General features: G+C 53.5%; 1 protein-coding gene and 1 pseudogene across 1 annotated transcript in view; both read right to left on the bottom strand.

The window, feature by feature from the left end:
- Window positions 1–1,041: 1,041 nt before the first annotated feature.
- LOC120600461 (uncharacterized) lies at window positions 1,042–1,157 on the bottom strand (annotated as a pseudogene).
- A 648-nt stretch (window positions 1,158–1,805) lies between these two features.
- The window catches only part of KCNH6 (potassium voltage-gated channel subfamily H member 6), a 21,199-nt gene continuing 1,953 nt past the window's right edge, over window positions 1,806–21,051 (bottom strand). The window contains exons 2-14 of the mRNA XM_039859891.1: window positions 18,191–18,315; window positions 17,690–17,852; window positions 16,282–16,443; window positions 15,974–16,179; window positions 12,765–13,190; window positions 11,017–11,416; window positions 9,808–10,007; window positions 9,399–9,651; window positions 6,210–6,403; window positions 4,573–4,654; window positions 3,836–4,004; window positions 2,950–3,136; window positions 1,806–2,629 (exon numbers count right to left, since the gene is read on the bottom strand). Of these exons, the coding sequence (XP_039715825.1) occupies window positions 2,345–2,629; window positions 2,950–3,136; window positions 3,836–4,004; window positions 4,573–4,654; window positions 6,210–6,403; window positions 9,399–9,651; window positions 9,808–10,007; window positions 11,017–11,416; window positions 12,765–13,190; window positions 15,974–16,179; window positions 16,282–16,443; window positions 17,690–17,852; window positions 18,191–18,315 (2,852 nt within the window). The 3' untranslated portion in view covers window positions 1,806–2,344. The remainder of the gene's footprint in view (window positions 2,630–2,949; window positions 3,137–3,835; window positions 4,005–4,572; window positions 4,655–6,209; window positions 6,404–9,398; window positions 9,652–9,807; window positions 10,008–11,016; window positions 11,417–12,764; window positions 13,191–15,973; window positions 16,180–16,281; window positions 16,444–17,689; window positions 17,853–18,190; window positions 18,316–21,051) is intronic.

Genomic DNA, 21,051 nt, shown 5'->3' on the forward strand with positions numbered 1-21,051 from the left:
GCAAATGCTAATCAAGCCCTAAATCTACCGTGTCTTGAGTTTGAAATAGAGAAGAGTCCGAATGTTTATCATTTAAATGGTTTCCAATTCTTTGCTGTAAAAAAAATAGTGTATTGACGTTAGATGTTATCATTAAATATCGTTTTTAAAATAAGTGCAACTGTTAGACGACTCAGAAAGAATTCAAAGAATTGAGTGACACTGCTATCCATAACGAACCTCTTAAGGTCTCATCTACTTATGTGAACAAGTTTTCTCTGTGCTTAAGTTTTTTTAAAAAGGAAATAAAAATAGGTACAAAAGTGTCGCTGAAACTTGTCTTGTTCTAATAAAAAAGTGCTATTCATCCGCATACATGATAGGAAAATAGCCTTTTAAGAGATGCATTTCCAATAAATATTAGTTTTTATAAAAATGTGTGTATATTTTTTTAAAAACTCTATAATAAGTGTAACCCTTGAAGCCTTAGTAAGATTACAAAAATTAATTTAAAATGTTCAATTTATATATTTGAGTTGCAGAGATACAATAAGGTCATCAATAATAGACTTTAAAGTATGGAAATAAATTACATGTAGCATAAACTGGGAGGAATATATTGGAAATATGAGAAGAGAAAAAGGAATGATGTAAAGAAAAGCTTGTTCTAGTGTTTTTAAAACGAGTGATGTTGGCTCTCAAATCACTACGCTATTTGGATCGAAATGGATCAATGTAAATAAAATGGTTTATGAAGTGCCACTATTTACAACACACTGGAAATTACATCCTTTGCAACTATTTAAACTTATTAATAAAATATCTCAGATGTAAACTTAAAAATATGTGAGGGGGCATATACATTTTCAATTTTTTTTAGGGAATCTTGGAGCAAAAAGAACTGAAGACCAACGACTGGGTACTTTTTGGACAACAGCCCATTTCAGTGAAGTAGTTAACTGCATGTATTCTCAAGCCAGACCATTTGAGTTGAAATTATATCCTCTTTTTCCTGTATCGTTGGGCAAGATTCTTTTTTTTTTTTTTCTTAATTATTATTTATGCCTACAGCACCTGGTCTTCCTAGGTGATCTCCCATCCAAGTACTAACCAAGCCCAACTCTGCTTAGCTTCCAAGATCAAACATCGGGCTTGTTCAGGGTGGCATGGCCATAGACCATGGACTGTGGCTCCACTGGGATGTGAACCCAGGACCTTCTGTGTGTAAAGCAGATGTGCTAACCGCTATGCTATGGAACCATGTCCATTTTTTTTTTTTAATCAAAGTATAAGTTATACATAGACGTGCACATATTTTCACAACTTGAAACACACTCATGTAGCCAGCATCTAAATCAGAAAACAGAACAGTACCAGCCCCCTAGAAGTCCCTTTCATGCTTGTGTAAGTTTCTTATTCTCTCTCTGCTTCTGATCCCACTTTTCTAAAATAGGGAGAATAACACTGACCACACAGGGTTGTTGTAAGGGTTAGATGAGCTAATATCTGCAGAGAAGTCAGCACAGTGCCCAGCACAGGGTGAATGCTATGAAAATGTTGGCTGTTGTCATGATTCCCAGTGACCACCAAGCCAGTACCTCTCTGCTTCCCTTCACCCCAGCTTAGCTAAGAGCCCCAAGATCCAGAGATTCCTGGGTCCAGCAGAAAGCCTCCTTCAGATCCCCAACACATGGCTCCTTGTGAGAAGGGCTTAGAGAAGACAATAGATGTTGGGATCATAGCACAGTCAAGGACACAATTACCCTCAGGTAAGTTACACACGCAGCCCAGTGTGCAGACTTTATTAGCTGTGACACACTCTACTGTCCACTGGAGTCCCAAAGGTCATCACAGAAACATCAGGGGTGGAGCAGCTCCGGGCTGGAGCTCTGTGGCCTGATATGTCCACTACAGAGGACACTTTCATCTTAAGCCAGGTCACAGGGTCTCGGCGGGAGGTCTGACCAAGCTTGGGTGTTGGGCCAAGAGGCAATGGGGCAGTTCTGACTCGACTGAGGAGGTGATTGTACCCAGTCCAGAACAAGGCTCTCACACAGAAGATCAGGAACTTCTCTTTTTCTCACTGACCCCTCTGTCCTGTAAGCTACCTCTACACTTGAGGCTCACCCACCCTCCACCAGGCCTGCTGTCTAAACAGAGCCTCGGAGGAGGCTGGGAAAAGTCCTGAGCCTCCTCATCCCTGCCATCGTGGGTCAACTGGGTTAGAAGTTTGTAGCTAGTCTAGGAGAATGGTTTTCAGAGGCCCATTTGGGTGGCTGTATGGTTCCCCCAAACCCTTAACTCTCACCTCACCCACTTTTAATCAATCCCCTCATGATGTCCTTTATCTTGCGGTTCATCGGCTCTAACTCCCCATAAATCCAGGATCTGAGCCATGTCTCTGGAACTCCAGGTGCCTGGGGACAGAGCCGAGGTGTTCAGGGAGAGAGGGGAAGCGGGGACCACACACGAGTCCCTGTACCTCTAGGGGACACAGAGGTGAGGCCAGGGGTGACAGGAGCCCCTCAGGCTGCTCTGGTTCCGAGGACAATGTCAGAGTTTTGTCCATATCCATGACCAGGTGAGGCATCCTGGAGGAAGAGTTCCTGCGCTTCGGCCCACATTTGTCCAAGTCGTCGTAGCTTGGGGTCTGAGAGGAGCAAGGAAAAGGGAGGCATGCAATGTGGTGAAGCTCCCCACCCCCAGGCCACCCTGACTTGAGGGCTAAGAACTGGTAGGAACTGTGTCGTTGTACCCTTGGCCCAGCTGTGGGGTCTCAGTCATAATCCGGGCTTTGCCGCTAATTGTCCAAAATGCCCTGTCATGACTCAGACCATAAGGGAAGACAGCAAAAGCCACAGTTACTATCCAGCCACTAGGCTCTAGGCCTGACACCACACTGAGACCAAGGTGGGGGTGGGGGAAGGCATGTAGTTGCCTCCAGGCAAACGGATCCCCTCACCTGCTCACCTGTGCAGGGGGCAGACTGCTCTGGGGCAGCCTGGTTCCTGGGATCTGAGTCGCTGAGGGCGCAGGAAACAAGGCCAGGTCATTGGAGGCTGGGGCTCCCAGAATGTAGCCAGTGTGGCCTTGGGGCAGGGGCTGCTGAAGGAGCTGCAGGATGCGGCTGAGGTCTGAGGACAAGCGGGACTCCAGCCTGCCCCACAGAACCCCACAGTCAGGGTCAGATCAGGGTCAGGAGTCGGCAAGAGTAGTCCAGGTCCTAAGGACAGCTCTCAGGTTTGTAGCCTACATGCTATTCCTGCTGGATGGAATGGCAGCCTGGGACCTATCTGAAGCTATTTCCTGCTACAATCCACAGCCCCTCCCCAAGTGCCCCTTAGCACAGCCCTGACTTCGATAATAATAGTGACCAGGCACCGTGTGCACACATCATTCGGTCCTCATGAAGAAGCTTTGTCATGGGTAGTCTGATTATCTCCATTTCACGAAAGGGCAACACAGAGGCTCAGGGTGGTTAAATAATTTGCCCACACTCTTGCTGGTAAGTTGCAGAGCCAGAATTTGAACTCAGGACTATCCTTCCCCTAAGCCCTCGTTCTGCCACCACAGTCCTGCCTTCCACAGGTCACACCCCTTTTCCAAGAGCCCATGGAATTTGTTTCTGCGTGAGGTTATGCCCCTCCCCTAAGAAAACTTCCCTGGCATGTTCCGGAGTTTGTTGGGACAAGGAAATGTACTTAGTGACATAGAGATATTTAAATGGGGTCGGCTATTCTGAAACTCACAGGACATCCAGTGATGTCCCTGAGTCACCAGGAGGAGGCACCCGTGCCTAGCCCGCTGCCGGGACTGCACCCTGCAGCCATCGAACCCTGTCCTACAGGGCACTCACCTGTTCATCTGGGCCTGGAGCTGCTCTAGCCTGGAGCCCAGCTCCCGAGGCCAGCAGTCTGGGTCTCTCTGAGGGTCTGAGGGGCTGTACCTTGGCCTTGGGGGCACTTGCTGCAGCAACTCAGGCCAGAGGTCGGATGCATCTGAGAGGCTCAGGGAAGGGGCTGCACCTGCAGGAAGGAAAGGAAAGTCTGAGCTTAGTCTAGCTGGTTCCACAGACTTGAGCCCATGCCCCTCCCCCTACTTGCTTTGGGAACACAGGGTGGGAGAAGTGGATCTCCTTACCTGGCTGCCCTGGAGTATGAGGTCCTGCCCCCATAGAGGTCTGGCTTCCAAGACCCAGAAAGCTGTAGCCTTGAGAGGGGAACTGGGGTCCTAGCTTTGGGGAGAGGGGCTGGCTGGGTGGGGATGTGCAGCCCTGGACTCACTGTCCAGGAAGCTGTAGCTTACTGGGTCCCCTGGTGCCTTGATGTGGAACCCCAGGGGCTTAGCCGGTATCTCTGCCTTGTGGCCACATTGGTTACCTGGCTAGCCCTCACTGTGGGTATGAGGATACAGCGGGAAGGAAGGGGGCAAGGGCCTGTAGTACTGAGCCTAGGGAACCCTTTTCCAACTCATCCAGAGGCCGGGGAGGCCTCTTCCAGGGGAAGCAAGACGGAGGATGGAGAAGGGGCAGGAGGCTGGCAGAAGCTTTGGGCTAGGGCAGGGCAGACACTGGTCGGGGCTGGTTTTGCTCACCTGAATGGTTGTCACTGAGGAAGAAGCTCTGGTGGTCCTGGCCTGGAGCCTGTTGGGGTGATGACTGGAGCCCCCCATCTGCCTTATGGGGAACAAGAGCATCAAGTAATAGGGACCAAATCTGGGACAGGGCCTCTTTGTTCACTCTTGCACCCCTACTCCCCACTCCCCCCGAGACCCTTGTGACAACTAGGTAAAAAAGAAAAGTGGTGACAAGGGGCTGGGCTCTTCCTTGACTCTCCAGGTACCTTCCTACAGGCTCTCTCCTGCTCTGGAGCACAGGAGATGGACAGGGGTTTGGGCACATGCCAGACTCCATGAAGCCTTGGGAAAGGCTGCCCTGGGCATCAAGATTTTGGAGAGAAGGCAGAAGAGCTATTCTTCTAGTCCTCCCTTTCCTGAATGCCCTGGTGCTCCCTCAGTATGGGCCAATGGGGACTCTACTTTGAGGAGGCTGGATCTGAAATCCCCGATCCATTCAGGAGGTGCCTTTAGCAGTGCCCTCGGTATCCCACCCTCCTGGTACCTTGAGACTTGGGGCACCCAGGGACTACAGATGCCCCAGGCTGTGGAGATCACATTCCTTTTGCCCTGGTGTCCAGCCAGTGAGCACTAAGGCCACCTGATGGCTCCTAATGGTTGGGCCCCCCCAAGACTGGGTCCTTACAAAATATCTCCTGGACAGATCAGGTGGGAAGGGAAAAGACTGGGGAGGGGGAGAACAGACGGCACAGGGTGGTGAAGGTTGTCCCTAGCAACGAAAACCTGCCTCAGCACCGCGCCCTCCACCTGGGTGTGGGGCCTAGGCCAGCAGAACCCTTCCTCCTGAGGCTGGGGGAGTATGTTGGGGGAAGGGGGGCTCAAAGCCAGGGCCTCAGCCACTGCTGCCCCACCCAGGTGTGCCTGCTCTTTCCTTCCCACTAGCTGATTCCAGGCCCCCTCCTCCATGCATCCCCTTTCTTGGCTTCAGGCTACACCGGCCATCCCACACCTTGGCAACCCTGAGTTCCACAGAAATTGGTCTCCCAGCACATCCCCGTGACTTCCGTGGTTGTTTAACTATGTGGCTCTTTATTGTTCCTTAGTTGTTTAGTCTCCTCCACTGAGTGATAAGCTTGAGAGGAGACACAGCTTTATCGTTTCTTTACACCTGGACAGCAGACACCCTCCCTTTCAGCTTGGTTCGAAGCAGTGGGAAAAGCCTGGGCTATGGAGTCACACAAACTTGACTCCACAGATTGGCTCCGCCATTGACTGTGTGGCTTACTGTGAGGATGTATGGTTTTGGTCAATTTATTTATCCTCTCTAACCCTCCATTTCCTCATCTGGGAAAAGGGGATAATAACACCATTTGCAAGGAGAGGACTAAATAAGATAACGTAAAAGGAGCCCAGTGCTTAGCGCATAGCTGGTGCTCGAAAATTGGTAGCTATCATCATACTTAGCATTTTGCTGGCCTTGGAAGATACAGAAAAATTTATGGTGAAGGACACAGCATGGGGTTGAAAGGAAAGGAGATGGTCAGATGGGTTCCCCAGGCCAGGCAGGCCAAGCTCTCAGCAAGCTGCCTGGGCATTACCAGTTACCAGCTGGACAAGGGCCACCACCCGCCCTGGCCCACCCAGCCCAGACTCACGTCCCGCAAGTTGAAGGTGACTTCCAGCTTACTCCAGAAGCTGTCTGCGAAGGCAGGGTACATGTCCAGCACCTCCAGCAGGTCTGCACGCTGGATCTTGTGCAGGTCGCAGTAAGTCAGGGCCCGCACGTCTGCGCTGGACTTGCCTGGCTGGGCATGGAGGCTAACGGGCTCCCCAAAGATGTCGTTCTTTCCTGCCAGCCAGAGGGGCGAGGGTCTCTCCAGGGTCTGGCTACAAGCTCTCTTCTGAGGCGCCTCCCTAAAATCCTCTTGTCCATGACCTCTCTCCCACCTCAGGGATCTTGCCAGGCTTGGGCCTGGTGCTCAGTATAAATTTCTGGGGACAAGTCTGGATGTGCTGGCTGGGGCTGAGGAGTATGCTTCTACCTTGTCCTTTAAGCTCTGCAGAGACTCCCACCCCCCTTCCATCATGTGGGTCCTCCCGCTGTCTCCAGGCCCCTCAAGACCACCCGCTATCAGAATCCCCACTCCTATTTCTATGTGCTTTGGCACTGTCCTCCCCTGCCCACCCTAGGAGAGTGTGGGCAGTAAGGGACACTAAGGGCTCTCCGCTCAACCTCCTCCCCTCTCCTCAGCCCACCGCAGTGATGTAAGGGTGCAGGGAACCCAGGTCCAGGAGCACCCGGCTCCCCCAGGCAGGGCCTGAGGCTTCTGTCTCTTTGTATTCCTACTCCCCATTGTGGGGCCAGGTAAACAGCATGGCTCTAGCAGAGGAAGCCTAGAGAAGTCACTTCCCCTCTCTAGACTCCAAGTTCCTCATCTCTGAAATGGGTATAACAACCATATTTGCCTTGCCTACCCCACTGGGTTGTCCAGAGGAGGAGACGTGGTGCTTGAGAAAGTGTCTCAAATAGCGAGAGGCACCGGAGAGGTCGATGCGAGGCATTGGCAGCAACAGATGTAAAAGGGTGGACGTGGGCTGATACCTGGGGCATGTGATGAGGGTATTGGGCCCTCCTGGTGCCAAGCACTGTGCTGGCCATAGGGGGTAAACAGGAATAAGATGCTGTCCCTCCCACAAGGAGCTCCTAACATCCCTTTGGGACAGGCACATAAGCAAGTAACTAGTTTGTGGAATGATTCGTAGAGCCTTAAAACAGGGGAGAATCAAGAGCTATGGGGCTATAGAAGAGGTTGGGGCTAATTCCACCAGGGGCATTGAGAGTAGGGAAGAGCGGGGCTTACAGAGGAAGTTAAATGGGGGCCGGATTGTGAGAATTGTGGAAGACGGGGTCCCAGGGAAAAGGCAATCTGGGCAGAAAAAAAAGCTGTGTGGTTAGTGCTGCATTCAGGGCTGTAAGGCAGAGAGCCCAGGGCAGGGGTGCCAGGAACCACGATTGCTTTGATGTCCACTCCTCGAAAGAAAGTCCAGCCCCCTCAGCCTGGTGATACCACACAGGGTCATTAATAGTTTACGCAGACAATGATAGATGGAGACGAAGACATGTCGCCCAAGAGAACAGACTCAAAGGTCATTCACAGAGGAGGGGACTGAGGCCTAAAGAGGGAAAGGACTTTCCAGGGTCACATATGAAACCTAAGAGCTTGAAATCTGGATAACATTATAAAGTGATGGTTTTCTAGTAGATGAATATTATGCTCTAATGTCCATTTCCACTCAGGACAAAATGAGAGGATTTCATGTCTCTATCCAAAACTTAAATTGGACTGGCTTCTTAATTATTAATAATAATTATTATCCCTCCCATGTGGATGGGCCTCCTAAAGTAGGCTGGGAATGAGGGAAGGTCACATAGAGGAGCCTGTGCTTAAGCTCAGCTCAAAAAATGATGAGAATCTGCCAGGCAGGGGTGCGAGGTAGGTGCTCCAAGCAGAATGGCAGCATGGGCAAAGGCATGGACATGTGACAGAGATAGGCAGGTTTAGAGAATGATAAGTAGTTTGTGTGGCTGGAGCCTGAAGTATTGGGGAAGGACTTAGGGTGGCCAGACTGGGAGGACTGTGCTCACAGGGGTTCACATTTGTGTCGCAGGCCATGGGGAACCACTGAAGGATTTTGAGTAGAACATGAATCTCAGGTCACCGGCAGAAGGTGGAAGATGGTGTATGGGGCTAGACCAGATGCAGGGCCATGGCAAAGGAGCTCCTGACACCTGCCCAGGAAGGCCGCAATGAGGGCCGGACCCAGGCAGGACAAGGAGACGTGTAGGATAGAGAGAAGAACAGTCAGGGCTATGTGGCTGCCTCGTTGGTGGGGGCGGGCGGGAAGGTCTCTGGCCCAAGCAATGGATCATTCACAGCCAAAGGAGCTGCTTTTGAAGGCAGATGGTCATTTCAGACTGAAATATGTTGCTTGGTCTGCCTATGGATTATAAGGGTGGCCCAGGAAGGAATGGAACATTTTAGTCTAAGGAGAGATTGGGGCTGGGACAGACTTCTGGGGGGTGCTTGTGGCATAGGTGGAGGCGGAGACCCTGGGAGAAAGGAGCTGGCCCAGGTGAGGAGAGGAGAGCAGAGCCTCACACTTGGCGAACATGAGTTGACAGCAGGCCAGAGGGAAAAGAGTTGGCAGAGGAGCCAGAGGAGGTCTATCCAGAGGGGTCGGAGGAGAACCTGGCTATGGAGACCAAGGGAGGGCAAGGCTGGCATTCTAGTCAGGGACTTGTGGTGGGCTAAAGTCGGGAGGAAGTCCAGGAAGATGAGGAGAGAACCCCGTGAGGCTCAGAGAGGAGAAATGACCTGCCCAAGGTCACACTCGCACAGTTGGTAAGTGGCAGAGGCTGCATGTGCCCCACATCTGTCCACTACCCAGTGCTCATATCCTTCCTCCAGGGTCCAGTTGTCTCTGCAGCTATACTAAAGACTCCCTTCCACCCAAGACAAACCCTTGCCCTCTGATCCTGTGCTCCTCCAGAGTGGAGGAAGATAGAAGCCTGCCTGGACTTCTGAGTCAGACCCGTTGCCCTGGAACCTCTGCTTGGCCACTTACCAGCATGACCTTTCTGAGCCTCAACTTCCCAATCAGGAAAATGGACCCATGGCAGAGGTTTGTTTTAAGGATTCAGTGAGCTGGGAATAAAGCTCTCTGTGGCACACGCTCAGCACATATATGCAGGTCATAAAAGGTGCTACCATCGTCATTAAGAATGAAGTGATTAGGGCAGGACGTCTCCAGTCCCATTACCTCACCCTCCCCGCCCGACCCACCTAGGATGGCCACGACCACGTCATCGCGCAGGATCTCGATGGAGCCTCGGGAGATGAAGTAGAGCGTGGAAAGCACGTCGCCGAGGTGCACCAGCGTGTCCCCCGGCGGTGCGTGCGTCGTCTTGAACTTGACGGCGAGGGCGCGCAGGCAGCCCTTGCTGGCCCCGCGGAAGGCTGGGCAGTGCTGCAGCAGCGCACGGTGCAGGTGCATGCAGATGTCGGCTTGCAGGCACTCCGGGAAGCCCTTCAGCACCTGTGAGGCGAGGCGGATGGAGCTGGGGAAGCGGGTGGGGAGACCTCTGGGGGTGACCCGTGCCGGTGGGACCTTGGCCTCCGCCCGGGCATTAGCCAGAGCTGGGACTTGAGCTGGGTTGTCCGTCCCATCCCAGGCAGGGAAGCGGGGGCTCACCGCGTTCATATCGATGCCGTTGGTGTAGGACCAGGCGTGCTGGAAGTACTCTTCCAGGCGCTGCCGCAGCGGGTTGGGGATCTGGTGGAAGCGGATGAACTCCTTGACACGCAGCATCTGCGTATGGTAGCGCGCGGTGCCTGAGTACAGGCGCTGGATGATGGCAGATACGTTGCCGAAGATGCTGGCGTACATGAGGGCTGGAGCAGGGGAGCCGGGGTGCAGGGAGTGAGCTCCTCCGCATCCCCACCAGGCCACGCCACCCGAGGGCCTGATTCAAGCCTCCCTCTTCCTGGGAGCCCCATGGTCAGAGACTTCTCTGGTCAGAGCAAAGTCAGAATTGCCCAAGACAGCACCGGGGCACCTGGGGGACAGAGGCCCCTGGGCTTCCTGCTCTCCTCCCTCTTTCCTGTGCCTTTTGGCATCTTTCTGGACCCAGAATCCAAACTCCTGAGAAGAAAGAACTAGGGCAATGGAATTTTTTAGTTCAGGTTTGTTTTCTCTTTCAGTTGTAAACACATAATAAAGGGAAAACTCTTGGTCTACTGTTTTCACCAATTTTTTTTTCTTTTTGTTTTTGCTTTTCTGGGTTTTCACATCTCTAAATACTCTGAACATGACAACTTAATCTACGTGTAAAATTCCACTGCCTCTTGTGTTCCTAGACCAGGTGTCTTGGGGTGCAGGCAGCTCAGTGCAGGGCCCGAGACTACACACAGCCCTGGGCTGGAATTGGGTCTCTGTGTAGCTCCTGGCAAGTTAGGACTTTCTGTTTCTTGGTCTGTAAACTGGGCTCATAATATGGCCCTCATGGGAATGGTGAAAACAGAATGTGGGGCTTCCATAAGCACTTAAAAAAGTGCCTGGCAGGGTGGCTTCTTGGATGTGGCACCTAGGCTAAGAAGGGCCCCATGCTTCATTTAATTTTCTGCTGTCACCAACTTGAAATTCTTAATACTTTTTAAACGCAGGGCTCCACATTTCTATTTTGCACTGGGCCCTGCAAATGATGTAGCTGGTCCTGGTGACTGGCACAGAGCAAGGGGGTTAAAGTCTGTGTATAGTTGGTGTACACAATGCAATATTTCATTGTGCTGTATGCTTAAGACCTGTCTATCACACACATTGTTACTGTGTTATGTCGTGTCTCATTACAAAACTAAAAACCGAATTCTATGGGTAAGGCCTGGATCATGAGGTGGCACTCACAGCCGATGAGCATGACGCAGATAGAGAAGACCTTCTCTGAATTGGTGTTGGGAGACACGTTGCCAAAGCCCACGCTGGTGAGGCTGCTGAAGGTGAAGTAGAGGGCGGTGACATACTTGTCCTGCACGGAGGGGCCCGAGGCCGGGTCACTGCCATTGTAGCGCTTGCCGAGCTGCGCACCCAGGCTGTCCAGCCAGCCGATCTTGGGCTCCAGGTAGGGCCGTTCCACGTTGCCGATGGCGTACCAGATGCAGGCCAGCCAGTGCGCGATGAGCGCGAAGGTGCACATGAGCAGGAAGAGCACGGCCGCCCCGTACTCAGAGTAGCGGTCCAGCTTCCGGGCCACGCGCACCAGCCGCAGCAGCCGCGCCGTCTTCAGCAGCCCGATCAGGGTCGTGGTCTGGAGGGGCAGAGAGGGGGCCACAGGGCCAGGGGTCAGCCCTTGAAAGGTTGTGCTCAGGACCACATTTGATCACTCGTGCATAGTCATTCAACAAACGCACTGCGTTGAACACACAGTCATTCAACCAACACTCATGGAGAACCTACTCTGGCCAGGCTTTTGCGAGTGCGGCACGGTGTAGAACCTTAAGAAGCTCTCAGCCTAAATCTCAAAACAGTGTTATGGTTACGAGGACAGAAATCTAAAGAGAGTGCAGGGGAAGGGGAGGTGAAGTCTGCAGGGGCAGGGCGGGGAAACTTTGTAGAGAAGGTGACAAATAAGCTGAGTCTTGGGAGATGAGGCTGGGCCTCCAGGCAGACAGGAGAGAGAGGGAAAAGGCATTCTAGGCTCAGGGAGCAGCATGAGCAAATGCTTGGACTGTAAGAAATGGCACAATCCACGTGAGAAACCAAGTGCGGAGCTGCAGCCTGGAGCACAGGAAAGAAGATGGCAAAGTAGTGAGAAATGATCCTGAAAAGTGGGCAGGGGCTGCTCTCGTGGGCCTCAGGGTCTATAAGGAGCTTGGTCTTTATTCCGAGCCATCGGGGAGCCATCGAAGGTAACAGGGTCAGATAAGTGATCCGAAACTCACTTCTGTGTGGAGGTGGTTGAGGCCGGCAGCTGTAGGGCTGAGGCAGAGGTGGGTAAGAAGGCCGCTCGGGCAGGGGCAGTGGGGGTGGAGAAGAGGGGAGAGAACTTGGGGGTAGATTTTCTGGGAGTGGGTAGGCATGGGAGAAGGGAGTCATGAGGGCCAGCCCCTGCTGGACAGGCTGGGGTGACTGGGGGAGTGACTGGAACACAGAAGACAGAGTTGACTGGAGTGGAAAGCTGATCCCAAAGAGGTGGGGGCAAAAGGACATAGTGGGACTAGAAGCTGCAAGAAGAGCATGAAAATAGCCTCACACCAGCTAAGGGAAGTGGAGTGGGCACAGCGGACGGGCTGGGGGGTGAGAAGGGGTTCAGGCTGCATCGAGGGAGCAGCTTGCAGATTCCCTTTCTAACTCCAGGGTAAGTGTGGTTTAGAAGTCAGCATGAGGGGCTGGGACTGTGGGAACATCCGTCCCAGAAGACGCTGAGTTCTGGAGCACAGGAAGGGTACCCAGGCCTTGGGCACAGCCTTAGTTGGTCCTTCTCCAGGGCTGGGAGATGTCATATGTCTGAGTGGCCCCCTTTTCACCTCCACTTGCTTTGGAGGAGGTGCCCAATGCCAGGTGTTCTCTGTACCCAGGACTGTGAGGCCAGGGAGGTTCCAGAGCTAGGGTGCAGGGGACAGCTGCAGGAGCTGACCTAGATAGGGTTTGCTCACCTCATCAGAGCCGGTGCGGAAGATGAGCAAGTCGAAGGGGATGGCGGCCACCATGTCAATGAGGAACCAGCCCTTGAAGTAGTGGACGGCAATGCGGCGGGGGTGGCTGACCACCTCGTCATTGGTGTTGACGTAGGTGGTGCGGAAGTTGATGACAATGTCCACGACAAACATGATGTCCACGATGAGGTCCACCATGGTGAGTGGACTGCAGGTGTAGCTACAGTCTCCACGCCGAGACTCATCCTGGTGGCTGAGCAGGAAGGCGGCCGAGTAGGGCGTGAAGACAGCCGTGTAGATGACCAGCAGCAGGATGAGCCAGTCCCACACGGCCTTGAAGGGGCTGTAGTGCAGGAGGGTCCCACGGTGAATGCGCGGCGCCTGCAGCTTATACTCTGGCAGCACATCTGCACCCAAGGACAGGACCTGGGGTGGGAGCCATAGGGTGGTCAGTGGGATGGACACCACTGGTTAGACGGGTCTGGGAGGGGTGATGATGTAGGGATGAGGCCTGGGCAGGCCCTGTGAGGCCTGGACCAATGAAGACCTCCCTGGGGCCAACTCTCAGAGCCTTCCATGGAAAGAGTCAAATTTGGGTGTGTAACTAATCTGGTCCTGGGTACCAGGGAGCCTTGACTATTTTGCACATGTCCAAGGGGGGTTGATCATTACATTCAGCTGAGCCCCCTCCTATCCTGCCTCTGACTCTCTGGCATCATAGGATCAGCAGGGCCTAGCCCAACACACTCAGGTTCTACCCAGCTGCCCAGTATGAAAAATGGCTGGGGCATCTGCAAGGATATGAGTTTTGAAACCATACTTCCCAGGTTGATCCCAGATCTGACATTGTTATGTCTATCTTGGGCAAGTTCTATAACCTCTATGAGTCTCTGTTTCCTCATGGGCAGAATGAGATAACAAAGCACAGCAAACTCCATGGGCTTACTGTGATTAAATGAGATGGTGCCTCTATCTGGATGGCACATACTGCTCTACATGATAATTCCTCCTTCCGCTCATCCTATGTCAGACACTGCCCCAACAGGGGTGGAGCCTGAGGGGTACTCCATTAACCCCACTACCTCCACTGGATAGGGCCTGGTAGATGGTCCTGGTTTAAGAAAATCTGCGATGTAATGTTCGGACCTTGCAAACCAGATGAGGTCACAATAAGGAAGAGTCACCAAAGGGCTGTTTTCGACCAGAGGGTCCCCGACCTGCCATCCTAACCCGCAGGATAGGCCACCGTGTCCCCACTCTGCAGTGACCTCCTTCCTGCTCAGCCTTCAGGTCTCGGCTCCTATTTTGCTTCCCCAGGAAGTGTCCTCTGGCCCCGCACAAGCTTAGACCCTCTCTATCCATGTTCCCCCTGTTCCCGTGAACACTTCTGACCACGCAGTTATTTCCCACTGGACCATAGGCCACAGTCCCCTTGTCCGGCATGCCCGCCTTATATGCCCAGCACTTAGTCCACACGGAGGCTCAACTAAAGTGGACTGAATGAGCACGAAAGCTTGGACCATCATAGCCACTCCCTCTCATTCCAGGGCTGCTCGGGACCAGGCCAAAGCGAAACAGCAAAGCACTGGGAGTGGGAGGGAGGCAGCAGGAACTGGCGAGGGGGGGGCAGTGAGAGGAGAGTGTCCACTTCCTCAGGGCCCCCAGACAGGGGTGCCTTTTCCCCACCACGCAGACCTCCAAAGTCTCCCACTGCCTCTAGAGCCAACAAGAAGAGCCTTTCCTGGCACAGCCAACCCTTCTTAGTGTCACCTGGAGCTTCAGGGCCCTCACGATGTAGGAACTCATCTGTGGGATCACAGCCCTCTAGGCTGGAAAATTCTGGTTGGGGCTGACATGACATCCTTCCTCTGGGCCCATGGTGGCCCCCTCCCCTAAGCTCTAGCAGGCACCTCCCCACCTTAGGGCCCACATCAGGCGGGCTAGTAAAGCCAAGACGAGCTGGGGTGGGGAGCAGGGTGGTCTGCGCCTGTCTGTCTTCGTGGGCAACTCCAGTACAACAGCCCCACCACCCCTGCAGCCAACTTGAGAGCCCTGGGATGAGCAACTAGGTGGGCTTCCCAGGGTCAGGCCATTGAGCTGTCCTGCCTGACCTCCGAGGGCCCGGCCCTGCCGCCCGGGGTGCTTTCTTCCCTAGGGTTCTTGTGCTTGGTGAGGGGCTGGGTCGTAGGGACTTTCCACTCCATCTATTCCAGTGCAGACTGTGCTTCAGGTGAAAATGGAGCAGGGGAGAAAAAGAACTGCCCCCTATCCCCCCATGAAGGCCAAGCCCCAGGGGAAGATGGAATAGGCCCCCTTCCGTGCTCCGCACTTCCTTGCTCAGCCCTGGCCCAGACACCCCCTCGATGCCTCCTGGGGCTGGCGTTACTCAATGTCTAATGAGTCCTCGGAGACCATGTCATCCAGTTCTGCCCTCCAGATGACAGCCTGGGGCCCAGAAAGGGGAGAAGATTCCTTGCCCAAGGTCACGCAGAGAGTTAGTGGCAGAACCTTGGTCACCTGAACTTTGGGCAGGCTCTTTGCATTTCCTTCTGAAGTGGTCAGGTGGGGACAGTTGGGTCAGCTGAAACAGATGAACCCAGGGAGGTTTGCCTCGGGCTGGCCGAGTAGGGGCTGAGGGGGAGGGAGGCATTCAGGGCCTGATCCTAGGACGCTGCTCAAAGAGAGCTGAAGATACTAGTGCTGCCTTCCCTCTGCCTGGACTATCAGAGGATCCTGTTGGTGGTGGTGGTGGCTGTCACCTCAAAGGCAAGGGGCAGCAGCAGGGCTGGGGCCTCCCTCCATCCCTCCTCCCTCTCCTCCCTTCAATATGGCTCTGACACCTCCTCTCTCTGCTTCTTTTCCTCTGTGAACTGGCAAAGCCTTAGACAGGCCCCCATGGTGATGTGCGTGTGTCCACCCGCTCCCAGCTCCCTCCACTCCCAGGGTCCTCCAGGCCTAGAATGTGGCACTAGGCACAGGCTCTGCAGACACAACCTCCCCTGGCTCCAGAAGCTGGGCATCGGATTGGTGGGCTTAGGGTATGCCTTTAGGTCCAAAGAATCAGACTCGAGCAGGACAGGAGGCCTGGGGCTCAGACTAGACACTAGAGGATGGACATGCTGGCTCCCTCTGCTAACCTGGGCCCAGGGCCTGAGGAGTGACCCTCAAGTCCCGGCACAACCCCACCTGCCCCGCCCTGCAGGCCGCACCTGGGTGACCTTCTCGGTGACATTCTGGGTTCGCTCCACCACCTTGTGAGGCGCGATGATCTCAATTTCCGTGGTGGAGCCCGAGCGGTGCTTCTCCAGGTTGAACTCCACAAAGTTGAGCGTGAACCGCGGAATCTGGCTGATGGTTCTGTACTTGACCCTGCCTGTGCCAGGCCCCTGTGAACCTGGCCTGCCATGAGAACCCTCTGAAACCAGGGCCAAGGTCAGAGCAGCCAGGGCCTGGGACCAGGTGCTCCACCTGGTACCCCCACTTCACCCCTCCCACCGCCACTTGCACCCTGCCTCACCGGAGCCCAGGAAGCTCTGGGACAGCAAACGCTGGGACAGGCTGCGGCTCCCGCTCTTAGCCAGGAGCTGGGCCAGATCCTCGAAGTTGAGGATGAACATGATGACAGCCCCATCCTCATTCTTCACAGGCACCACGTCCACCAGGCAGCGGAAGCTGGAGGCTGCAGACACCATTGGCGGGAAGGGGGGTCACTGAATGGGTCCTCTCCTACAGGAGCCAGCCTGGGGAAGCTAGGGAGGGGGCTGGGTTAAGGTCAGATTAAGGGCAGCTGCAGGGTGAGGAGGCCTGGATAGAGACCAGAGCTATTGGGCAGAGGGTTGGTGATGCTGCCCAGCAGTTGCCCCACCCACAGGGCAGAGGTGGGGAGAGCAGCTAAGCTGCTCATTAGGAGATAATGTAGCATTGGGTCCAAGGCCATGCTCGGCCCTCAGCTCAGGGTTTAACCTTGAGGTTTGCTTCTGCTGTAATTAAAGCTGAGCAGATGGGAGTGGATTAAATGGGGAGGTAAAGTTGGGCATTCTACCCCATGAAGCTCTGGCTGGCCCTGGGTTCAGCTCCCATATTCCCATCCCACAAAGCTGCCCTGCGCCCTTGACACGGGAAGGATCTCATCGTTGAGAACACATTAAGTGCTGGGCACTGAGCCAGTTGGCACCTTAGGCCTCAGTCTCCATGGTAGAGCCCAGTGGGTCCTTGTGGAGAGGCAGAGACCCCTGTCCTGCAGATAGGAGCCTGAGGTTCTGAGAAACGGACTTGCTGGGGCTGGGAAGGGACATGGAGCAGGGATCCTGGAACTCTCAACACGCAACAGCTTGGAGAGGGGAAGGGACTTGTCTGGGACTGGGGATGCTAGAGTGAAGGCCAGGCTACTGCTCTAGGCCCGGAAGGGGCACCAGGTGCCAAGGCAGAGGTGCTGGGACAGGGGAGCAGGAAGGGCAGTGGCCTGGGGTCTGGAGAGTGAGAGAGATGGCAGAGTGGGGACAGAACGGGCCTCTCCCACCACCCTGTCCACCTTCTTGTGCAGAGCAGACCCTGCCATTTGCCTCACTGTTCTTGTTCCACTCTAGGGTCTTCCTCCCCTGTCCCCATAGGTTGGTGGACACACTGTGAACCCCCTCTCCATGGTACTGGTGGTCCCATGTCCCTCAACTCAAGCTGTTGGTGGGTATCAGGTCCAAAGAGCAAGATCCTAAGGGGCAGGGGCCTCAGGTAAACATGCAAATCAGAAGGCAGAGCTGCCCAGGTTTGGGTCTGCCTCATTTGCCAGCGGCTAGCCCTGTCCCGGATGTTGTTGATTGAGTGAAGGAAAGAATGTGTACGTAAAAGTGGGAGGGTGGAGGCTGGCTGGCAGAAGTATTGCTACTTTGGGATCCACTAGAATCATTTTCCCCCAACTCCCCATTTACTGCTCACTTCGCTTGGTGCTTCCTCACAACCATCAGCGCTGGGGTACAGCTGAGCTGACCCGTCCTCCCCGCCACGTTCCTCCCTAGGAGCAGGAATCTCCTGGATCAGATTCCCGGACTCCCAGGCACCAGGCAGCCATCTGCCAGCTGCTGTACTGGGCCCCTAGGGAGACATCCACACCAAAGAGAGGCCACCCACCTGCCTCTGTGACTTACTCCTGGGCTCACAGCGCTGTAAGCCTGCCTCTCAGGCCAGAGCCTGGCACTCTTGTCAGCCCAGAGCATGGCAAGGCATGGGCACTGGGACCTAGCCAGGAAGCCTCCTTGGACAGCAGCCCGAGAAACTGCCCCCAAGGTCAGACTATCTCCTCATTCTCTTGGCACTGCAGAGATCCGGCATGACAGGGAACAGGGAGAGGGCAGAGCTGGCCAGAGGGGCCAGACCTCCAGGATTTCTATGCTGCTGGGAGCTGCCAAGGCCTAGTCATTGAGTGGCTGTACCCAATCGCTGATGCTATCTTTGGAAAACTGAGGCTGGAAAGGGACTGAAGACCAGCCCATCATAGCAGCGAGGGCTGGTGGGGGGCTGTGCATGGCACGCCATACCTGGCCTTCATGCTTGCTGCCTGTGGGGATGGGGGGCGGCAAAGACAGGAGGCTACGAGGATTTGGATGAGTTCAGAGCCTTATTTTTCCCCATCCATACGCTGTCCTTGCTCATAAGTAACCGTTTGGATGATCGGAAGTGGGTGAGTGTGTTGCCCTAGGTTGTGTCTAGAAGTGGCGGTGTTCCTGCACCCTTGCCCTGTCCCTGGAGCGGAGAGCCACAGTCACTGCCTCATACTACCTTTCAGGGGCTCCTCCCGGCACCCACCTCTCTGATCAAGGGCAGCAGGTTTGTCTGCTCCTCCTGTCCCCTGGGACACTGCCCTTCTGCTCTTCTCTGCCTCTTGGATGTGCTCCTTCCTTCAGTTTCTCTTCGTTCCTGCATCCTTTTCTGCCCTCTGGCCCTCGCTCCTCCTCTGCACAGCCTCACTGACATCTATCACCTCAGTTTCTGTATGCTCACCCCAACCAAGACTGTGGTGAGCCTTTAGGGAGGAGCTGGTGCTATGAAAAGCTGCCGCTAAGACTACGGTTGTCCTGTCCCCTCCCTGCTTGGTGTTTCTGGCATTCGTTGGTGAGTGTGTGGAAAACAGTAGGGCCCCTGACCTCCTCCAGAGCTGAGGACTGGAGGAGCCCTAGGCTCCCTCTAGTCCGGTTTAGAATTAGGGGACTTTCCGGTTTAGGGTCATCAGAGAAGAGGACCTGGCAAAGGTGGGCAGGGCTGGGTCCCTCTGGCAGGTGCCCAGTGGAGGCAGGGATAGGGGTGGGGGAGATCTGAGTGCTCTCCATCTCTCTCTCCAGATTCTCACTGGTTTTAGTCTTGTGGCCATCCCATTCCTCCTAATTTGTTACATTCTTACTTTTCCTATAAAGGCAGATGGAGGAAGAGCCATTTTCTTAGGGGGCTCCGAGCCTGTCTCCTGGGGTAATTTTTGCCAAGTGCCCTGGCCTCTTTGAGCCCAACTTTATGCAGCTGTACATGTGGAGATATATGGACACAGACCTTCCACTTTGACTTGGAGAACTGTCAGTTCCTTTAGATAGAAAGAGAATTATAAATAAACTAGCTAGAGTTCTGTTCAGGACCCTTTCACACCGCCTTGGAGTCAAGGGGCAGTGGGCCAGAGGAGGTTTTGACTAAAGGAGGTAAAATATCTCTATTAGGATGCCCCTCAGCAGGACTATAAGATGTATGTGAATATGACACATATATATATACATATGAGATATATATATATATATATCTCATATGTATATATATATATATATATCTCATATGTATATATATATATGTGTGTGTATATATATATCTCATATGTATATATATATGTGTGTGTATATATGTGTGTGTATATATATGTATACACACACACACATACACACACATATATATAAATATATATATATCTCATATGTATATATAAAAGTCATGCAGTTAGAGTGGACCATAAGGTGAATGTAAGTTATCTGAGAACCACATTCTTCCCTTAGGGTAATGCAAGCTGGCAAGCTCTCCTTTCTGGGTTTCAGGCCAATTTCAGGCAGGTCCAGGTAGTCAAAATCTTAAACTATAGGGCAGGGAAGGGCTTGGAGTAGGGGCGGGGGTTGGCTGAGATTTGGGGGCATTAGGTGTATGGGCAATTTTCCATTTTTACCCAGAGCCAACCTCCAAGACTAACTTGCTAGAGTTTCTTCTGATAACTGGATCATTCCAGCTGGGTTTCGAAGAGCTGAGTTCTAATCTCAGAGGGCCAAGGCCTGGCTTTGACCTTTGCCCCCAGCCCAGTCACATGCAGGGTGCTGAGGAGACCCTGGAGCCCTGATCCAATGTCTCTAAGAGTCTGGGATCCTCACCCCTCTGGGACTCAGGCAGAGCTCTGGGGTCAAGGGGAGGGATGAAGGAGGACCTGTTGTTCCCCCTCATTTTCTGTTGTCCTATCCTGTTCCCCCAGGACCTTTCTCACTTCCTTGACTGTCACCTCCTTCCTGCAATGATATGAGGAGGTGAGGTCACAGCTTTTTAAAATATTCTGACTTCATTAACCATGTGCATGCTGTCAAACTAAGCCAGATGCTTCCTAGTCCCCTAATCTCTAACTCTGCATTCACTTGGGTGCCAGCAGCAGGAGACAGCCAGAGGGACAGCCAGGACCTGCCCAAGAAGCACTCTGGAAGCCCCTATACACACACACATGCACCCATGCACACATGCACCCACGCACACATGCACCCACACACTCATGATTACATGCTTACTCCACACACACACCAGGTCCCTGGAACCGAAGCTCTCATCATTCCTCAGTCCCAAACCAGAGGTACCTGCCCTCTAGCTGCACTCAGATGGCCCTCATGCTGCCTTCCCTGGGGAAGCCCTCTTCGGGGGTTTCTTCCTCCAAAAGTCATGCCTCAGAGCACACAGGCATTTGGACTCCATTCTCACCTCTTGGCATTACTCAGAACTGATATCTCTAAGGAAGAATTCGGAGTCTTGGGTTCCAGCCTCAAGTTGGATCCCAAGAGTAGGATTCTGGGCAAGTCCCTTCTTTTTCTTGAGCCTCAGTTTCCTCACCCATGAAAAGAAAGTATTTGTTTAAGTCAGTGGTTCCTAAAGTTGGCAGAACATCTGAACCACCAGATTTTTCCCAATACACTTACTTGAGCCTCACCTTACACCTCCGAGTCAGCCTCTCTCTAGGAAAAGTGTGTTTTGGAAAATACACTCCAGGTAATTCTGATGCAGAACCAGGTTGGTG

Source organism: Pteropus medius, unplaced genomic scaffold, assembly GCF_902729225.1.
Source record: "Pteropus medius unplaced genomic scaffold, Ma_sr-lr_union100, whole genome shotgun sequence".
Lineage (NCBI taxonomy): Eukaryota > Metazoa > Chordata > Mammalia > Chiroptera > Pteropodidae > Pteropus > Pteropus medius.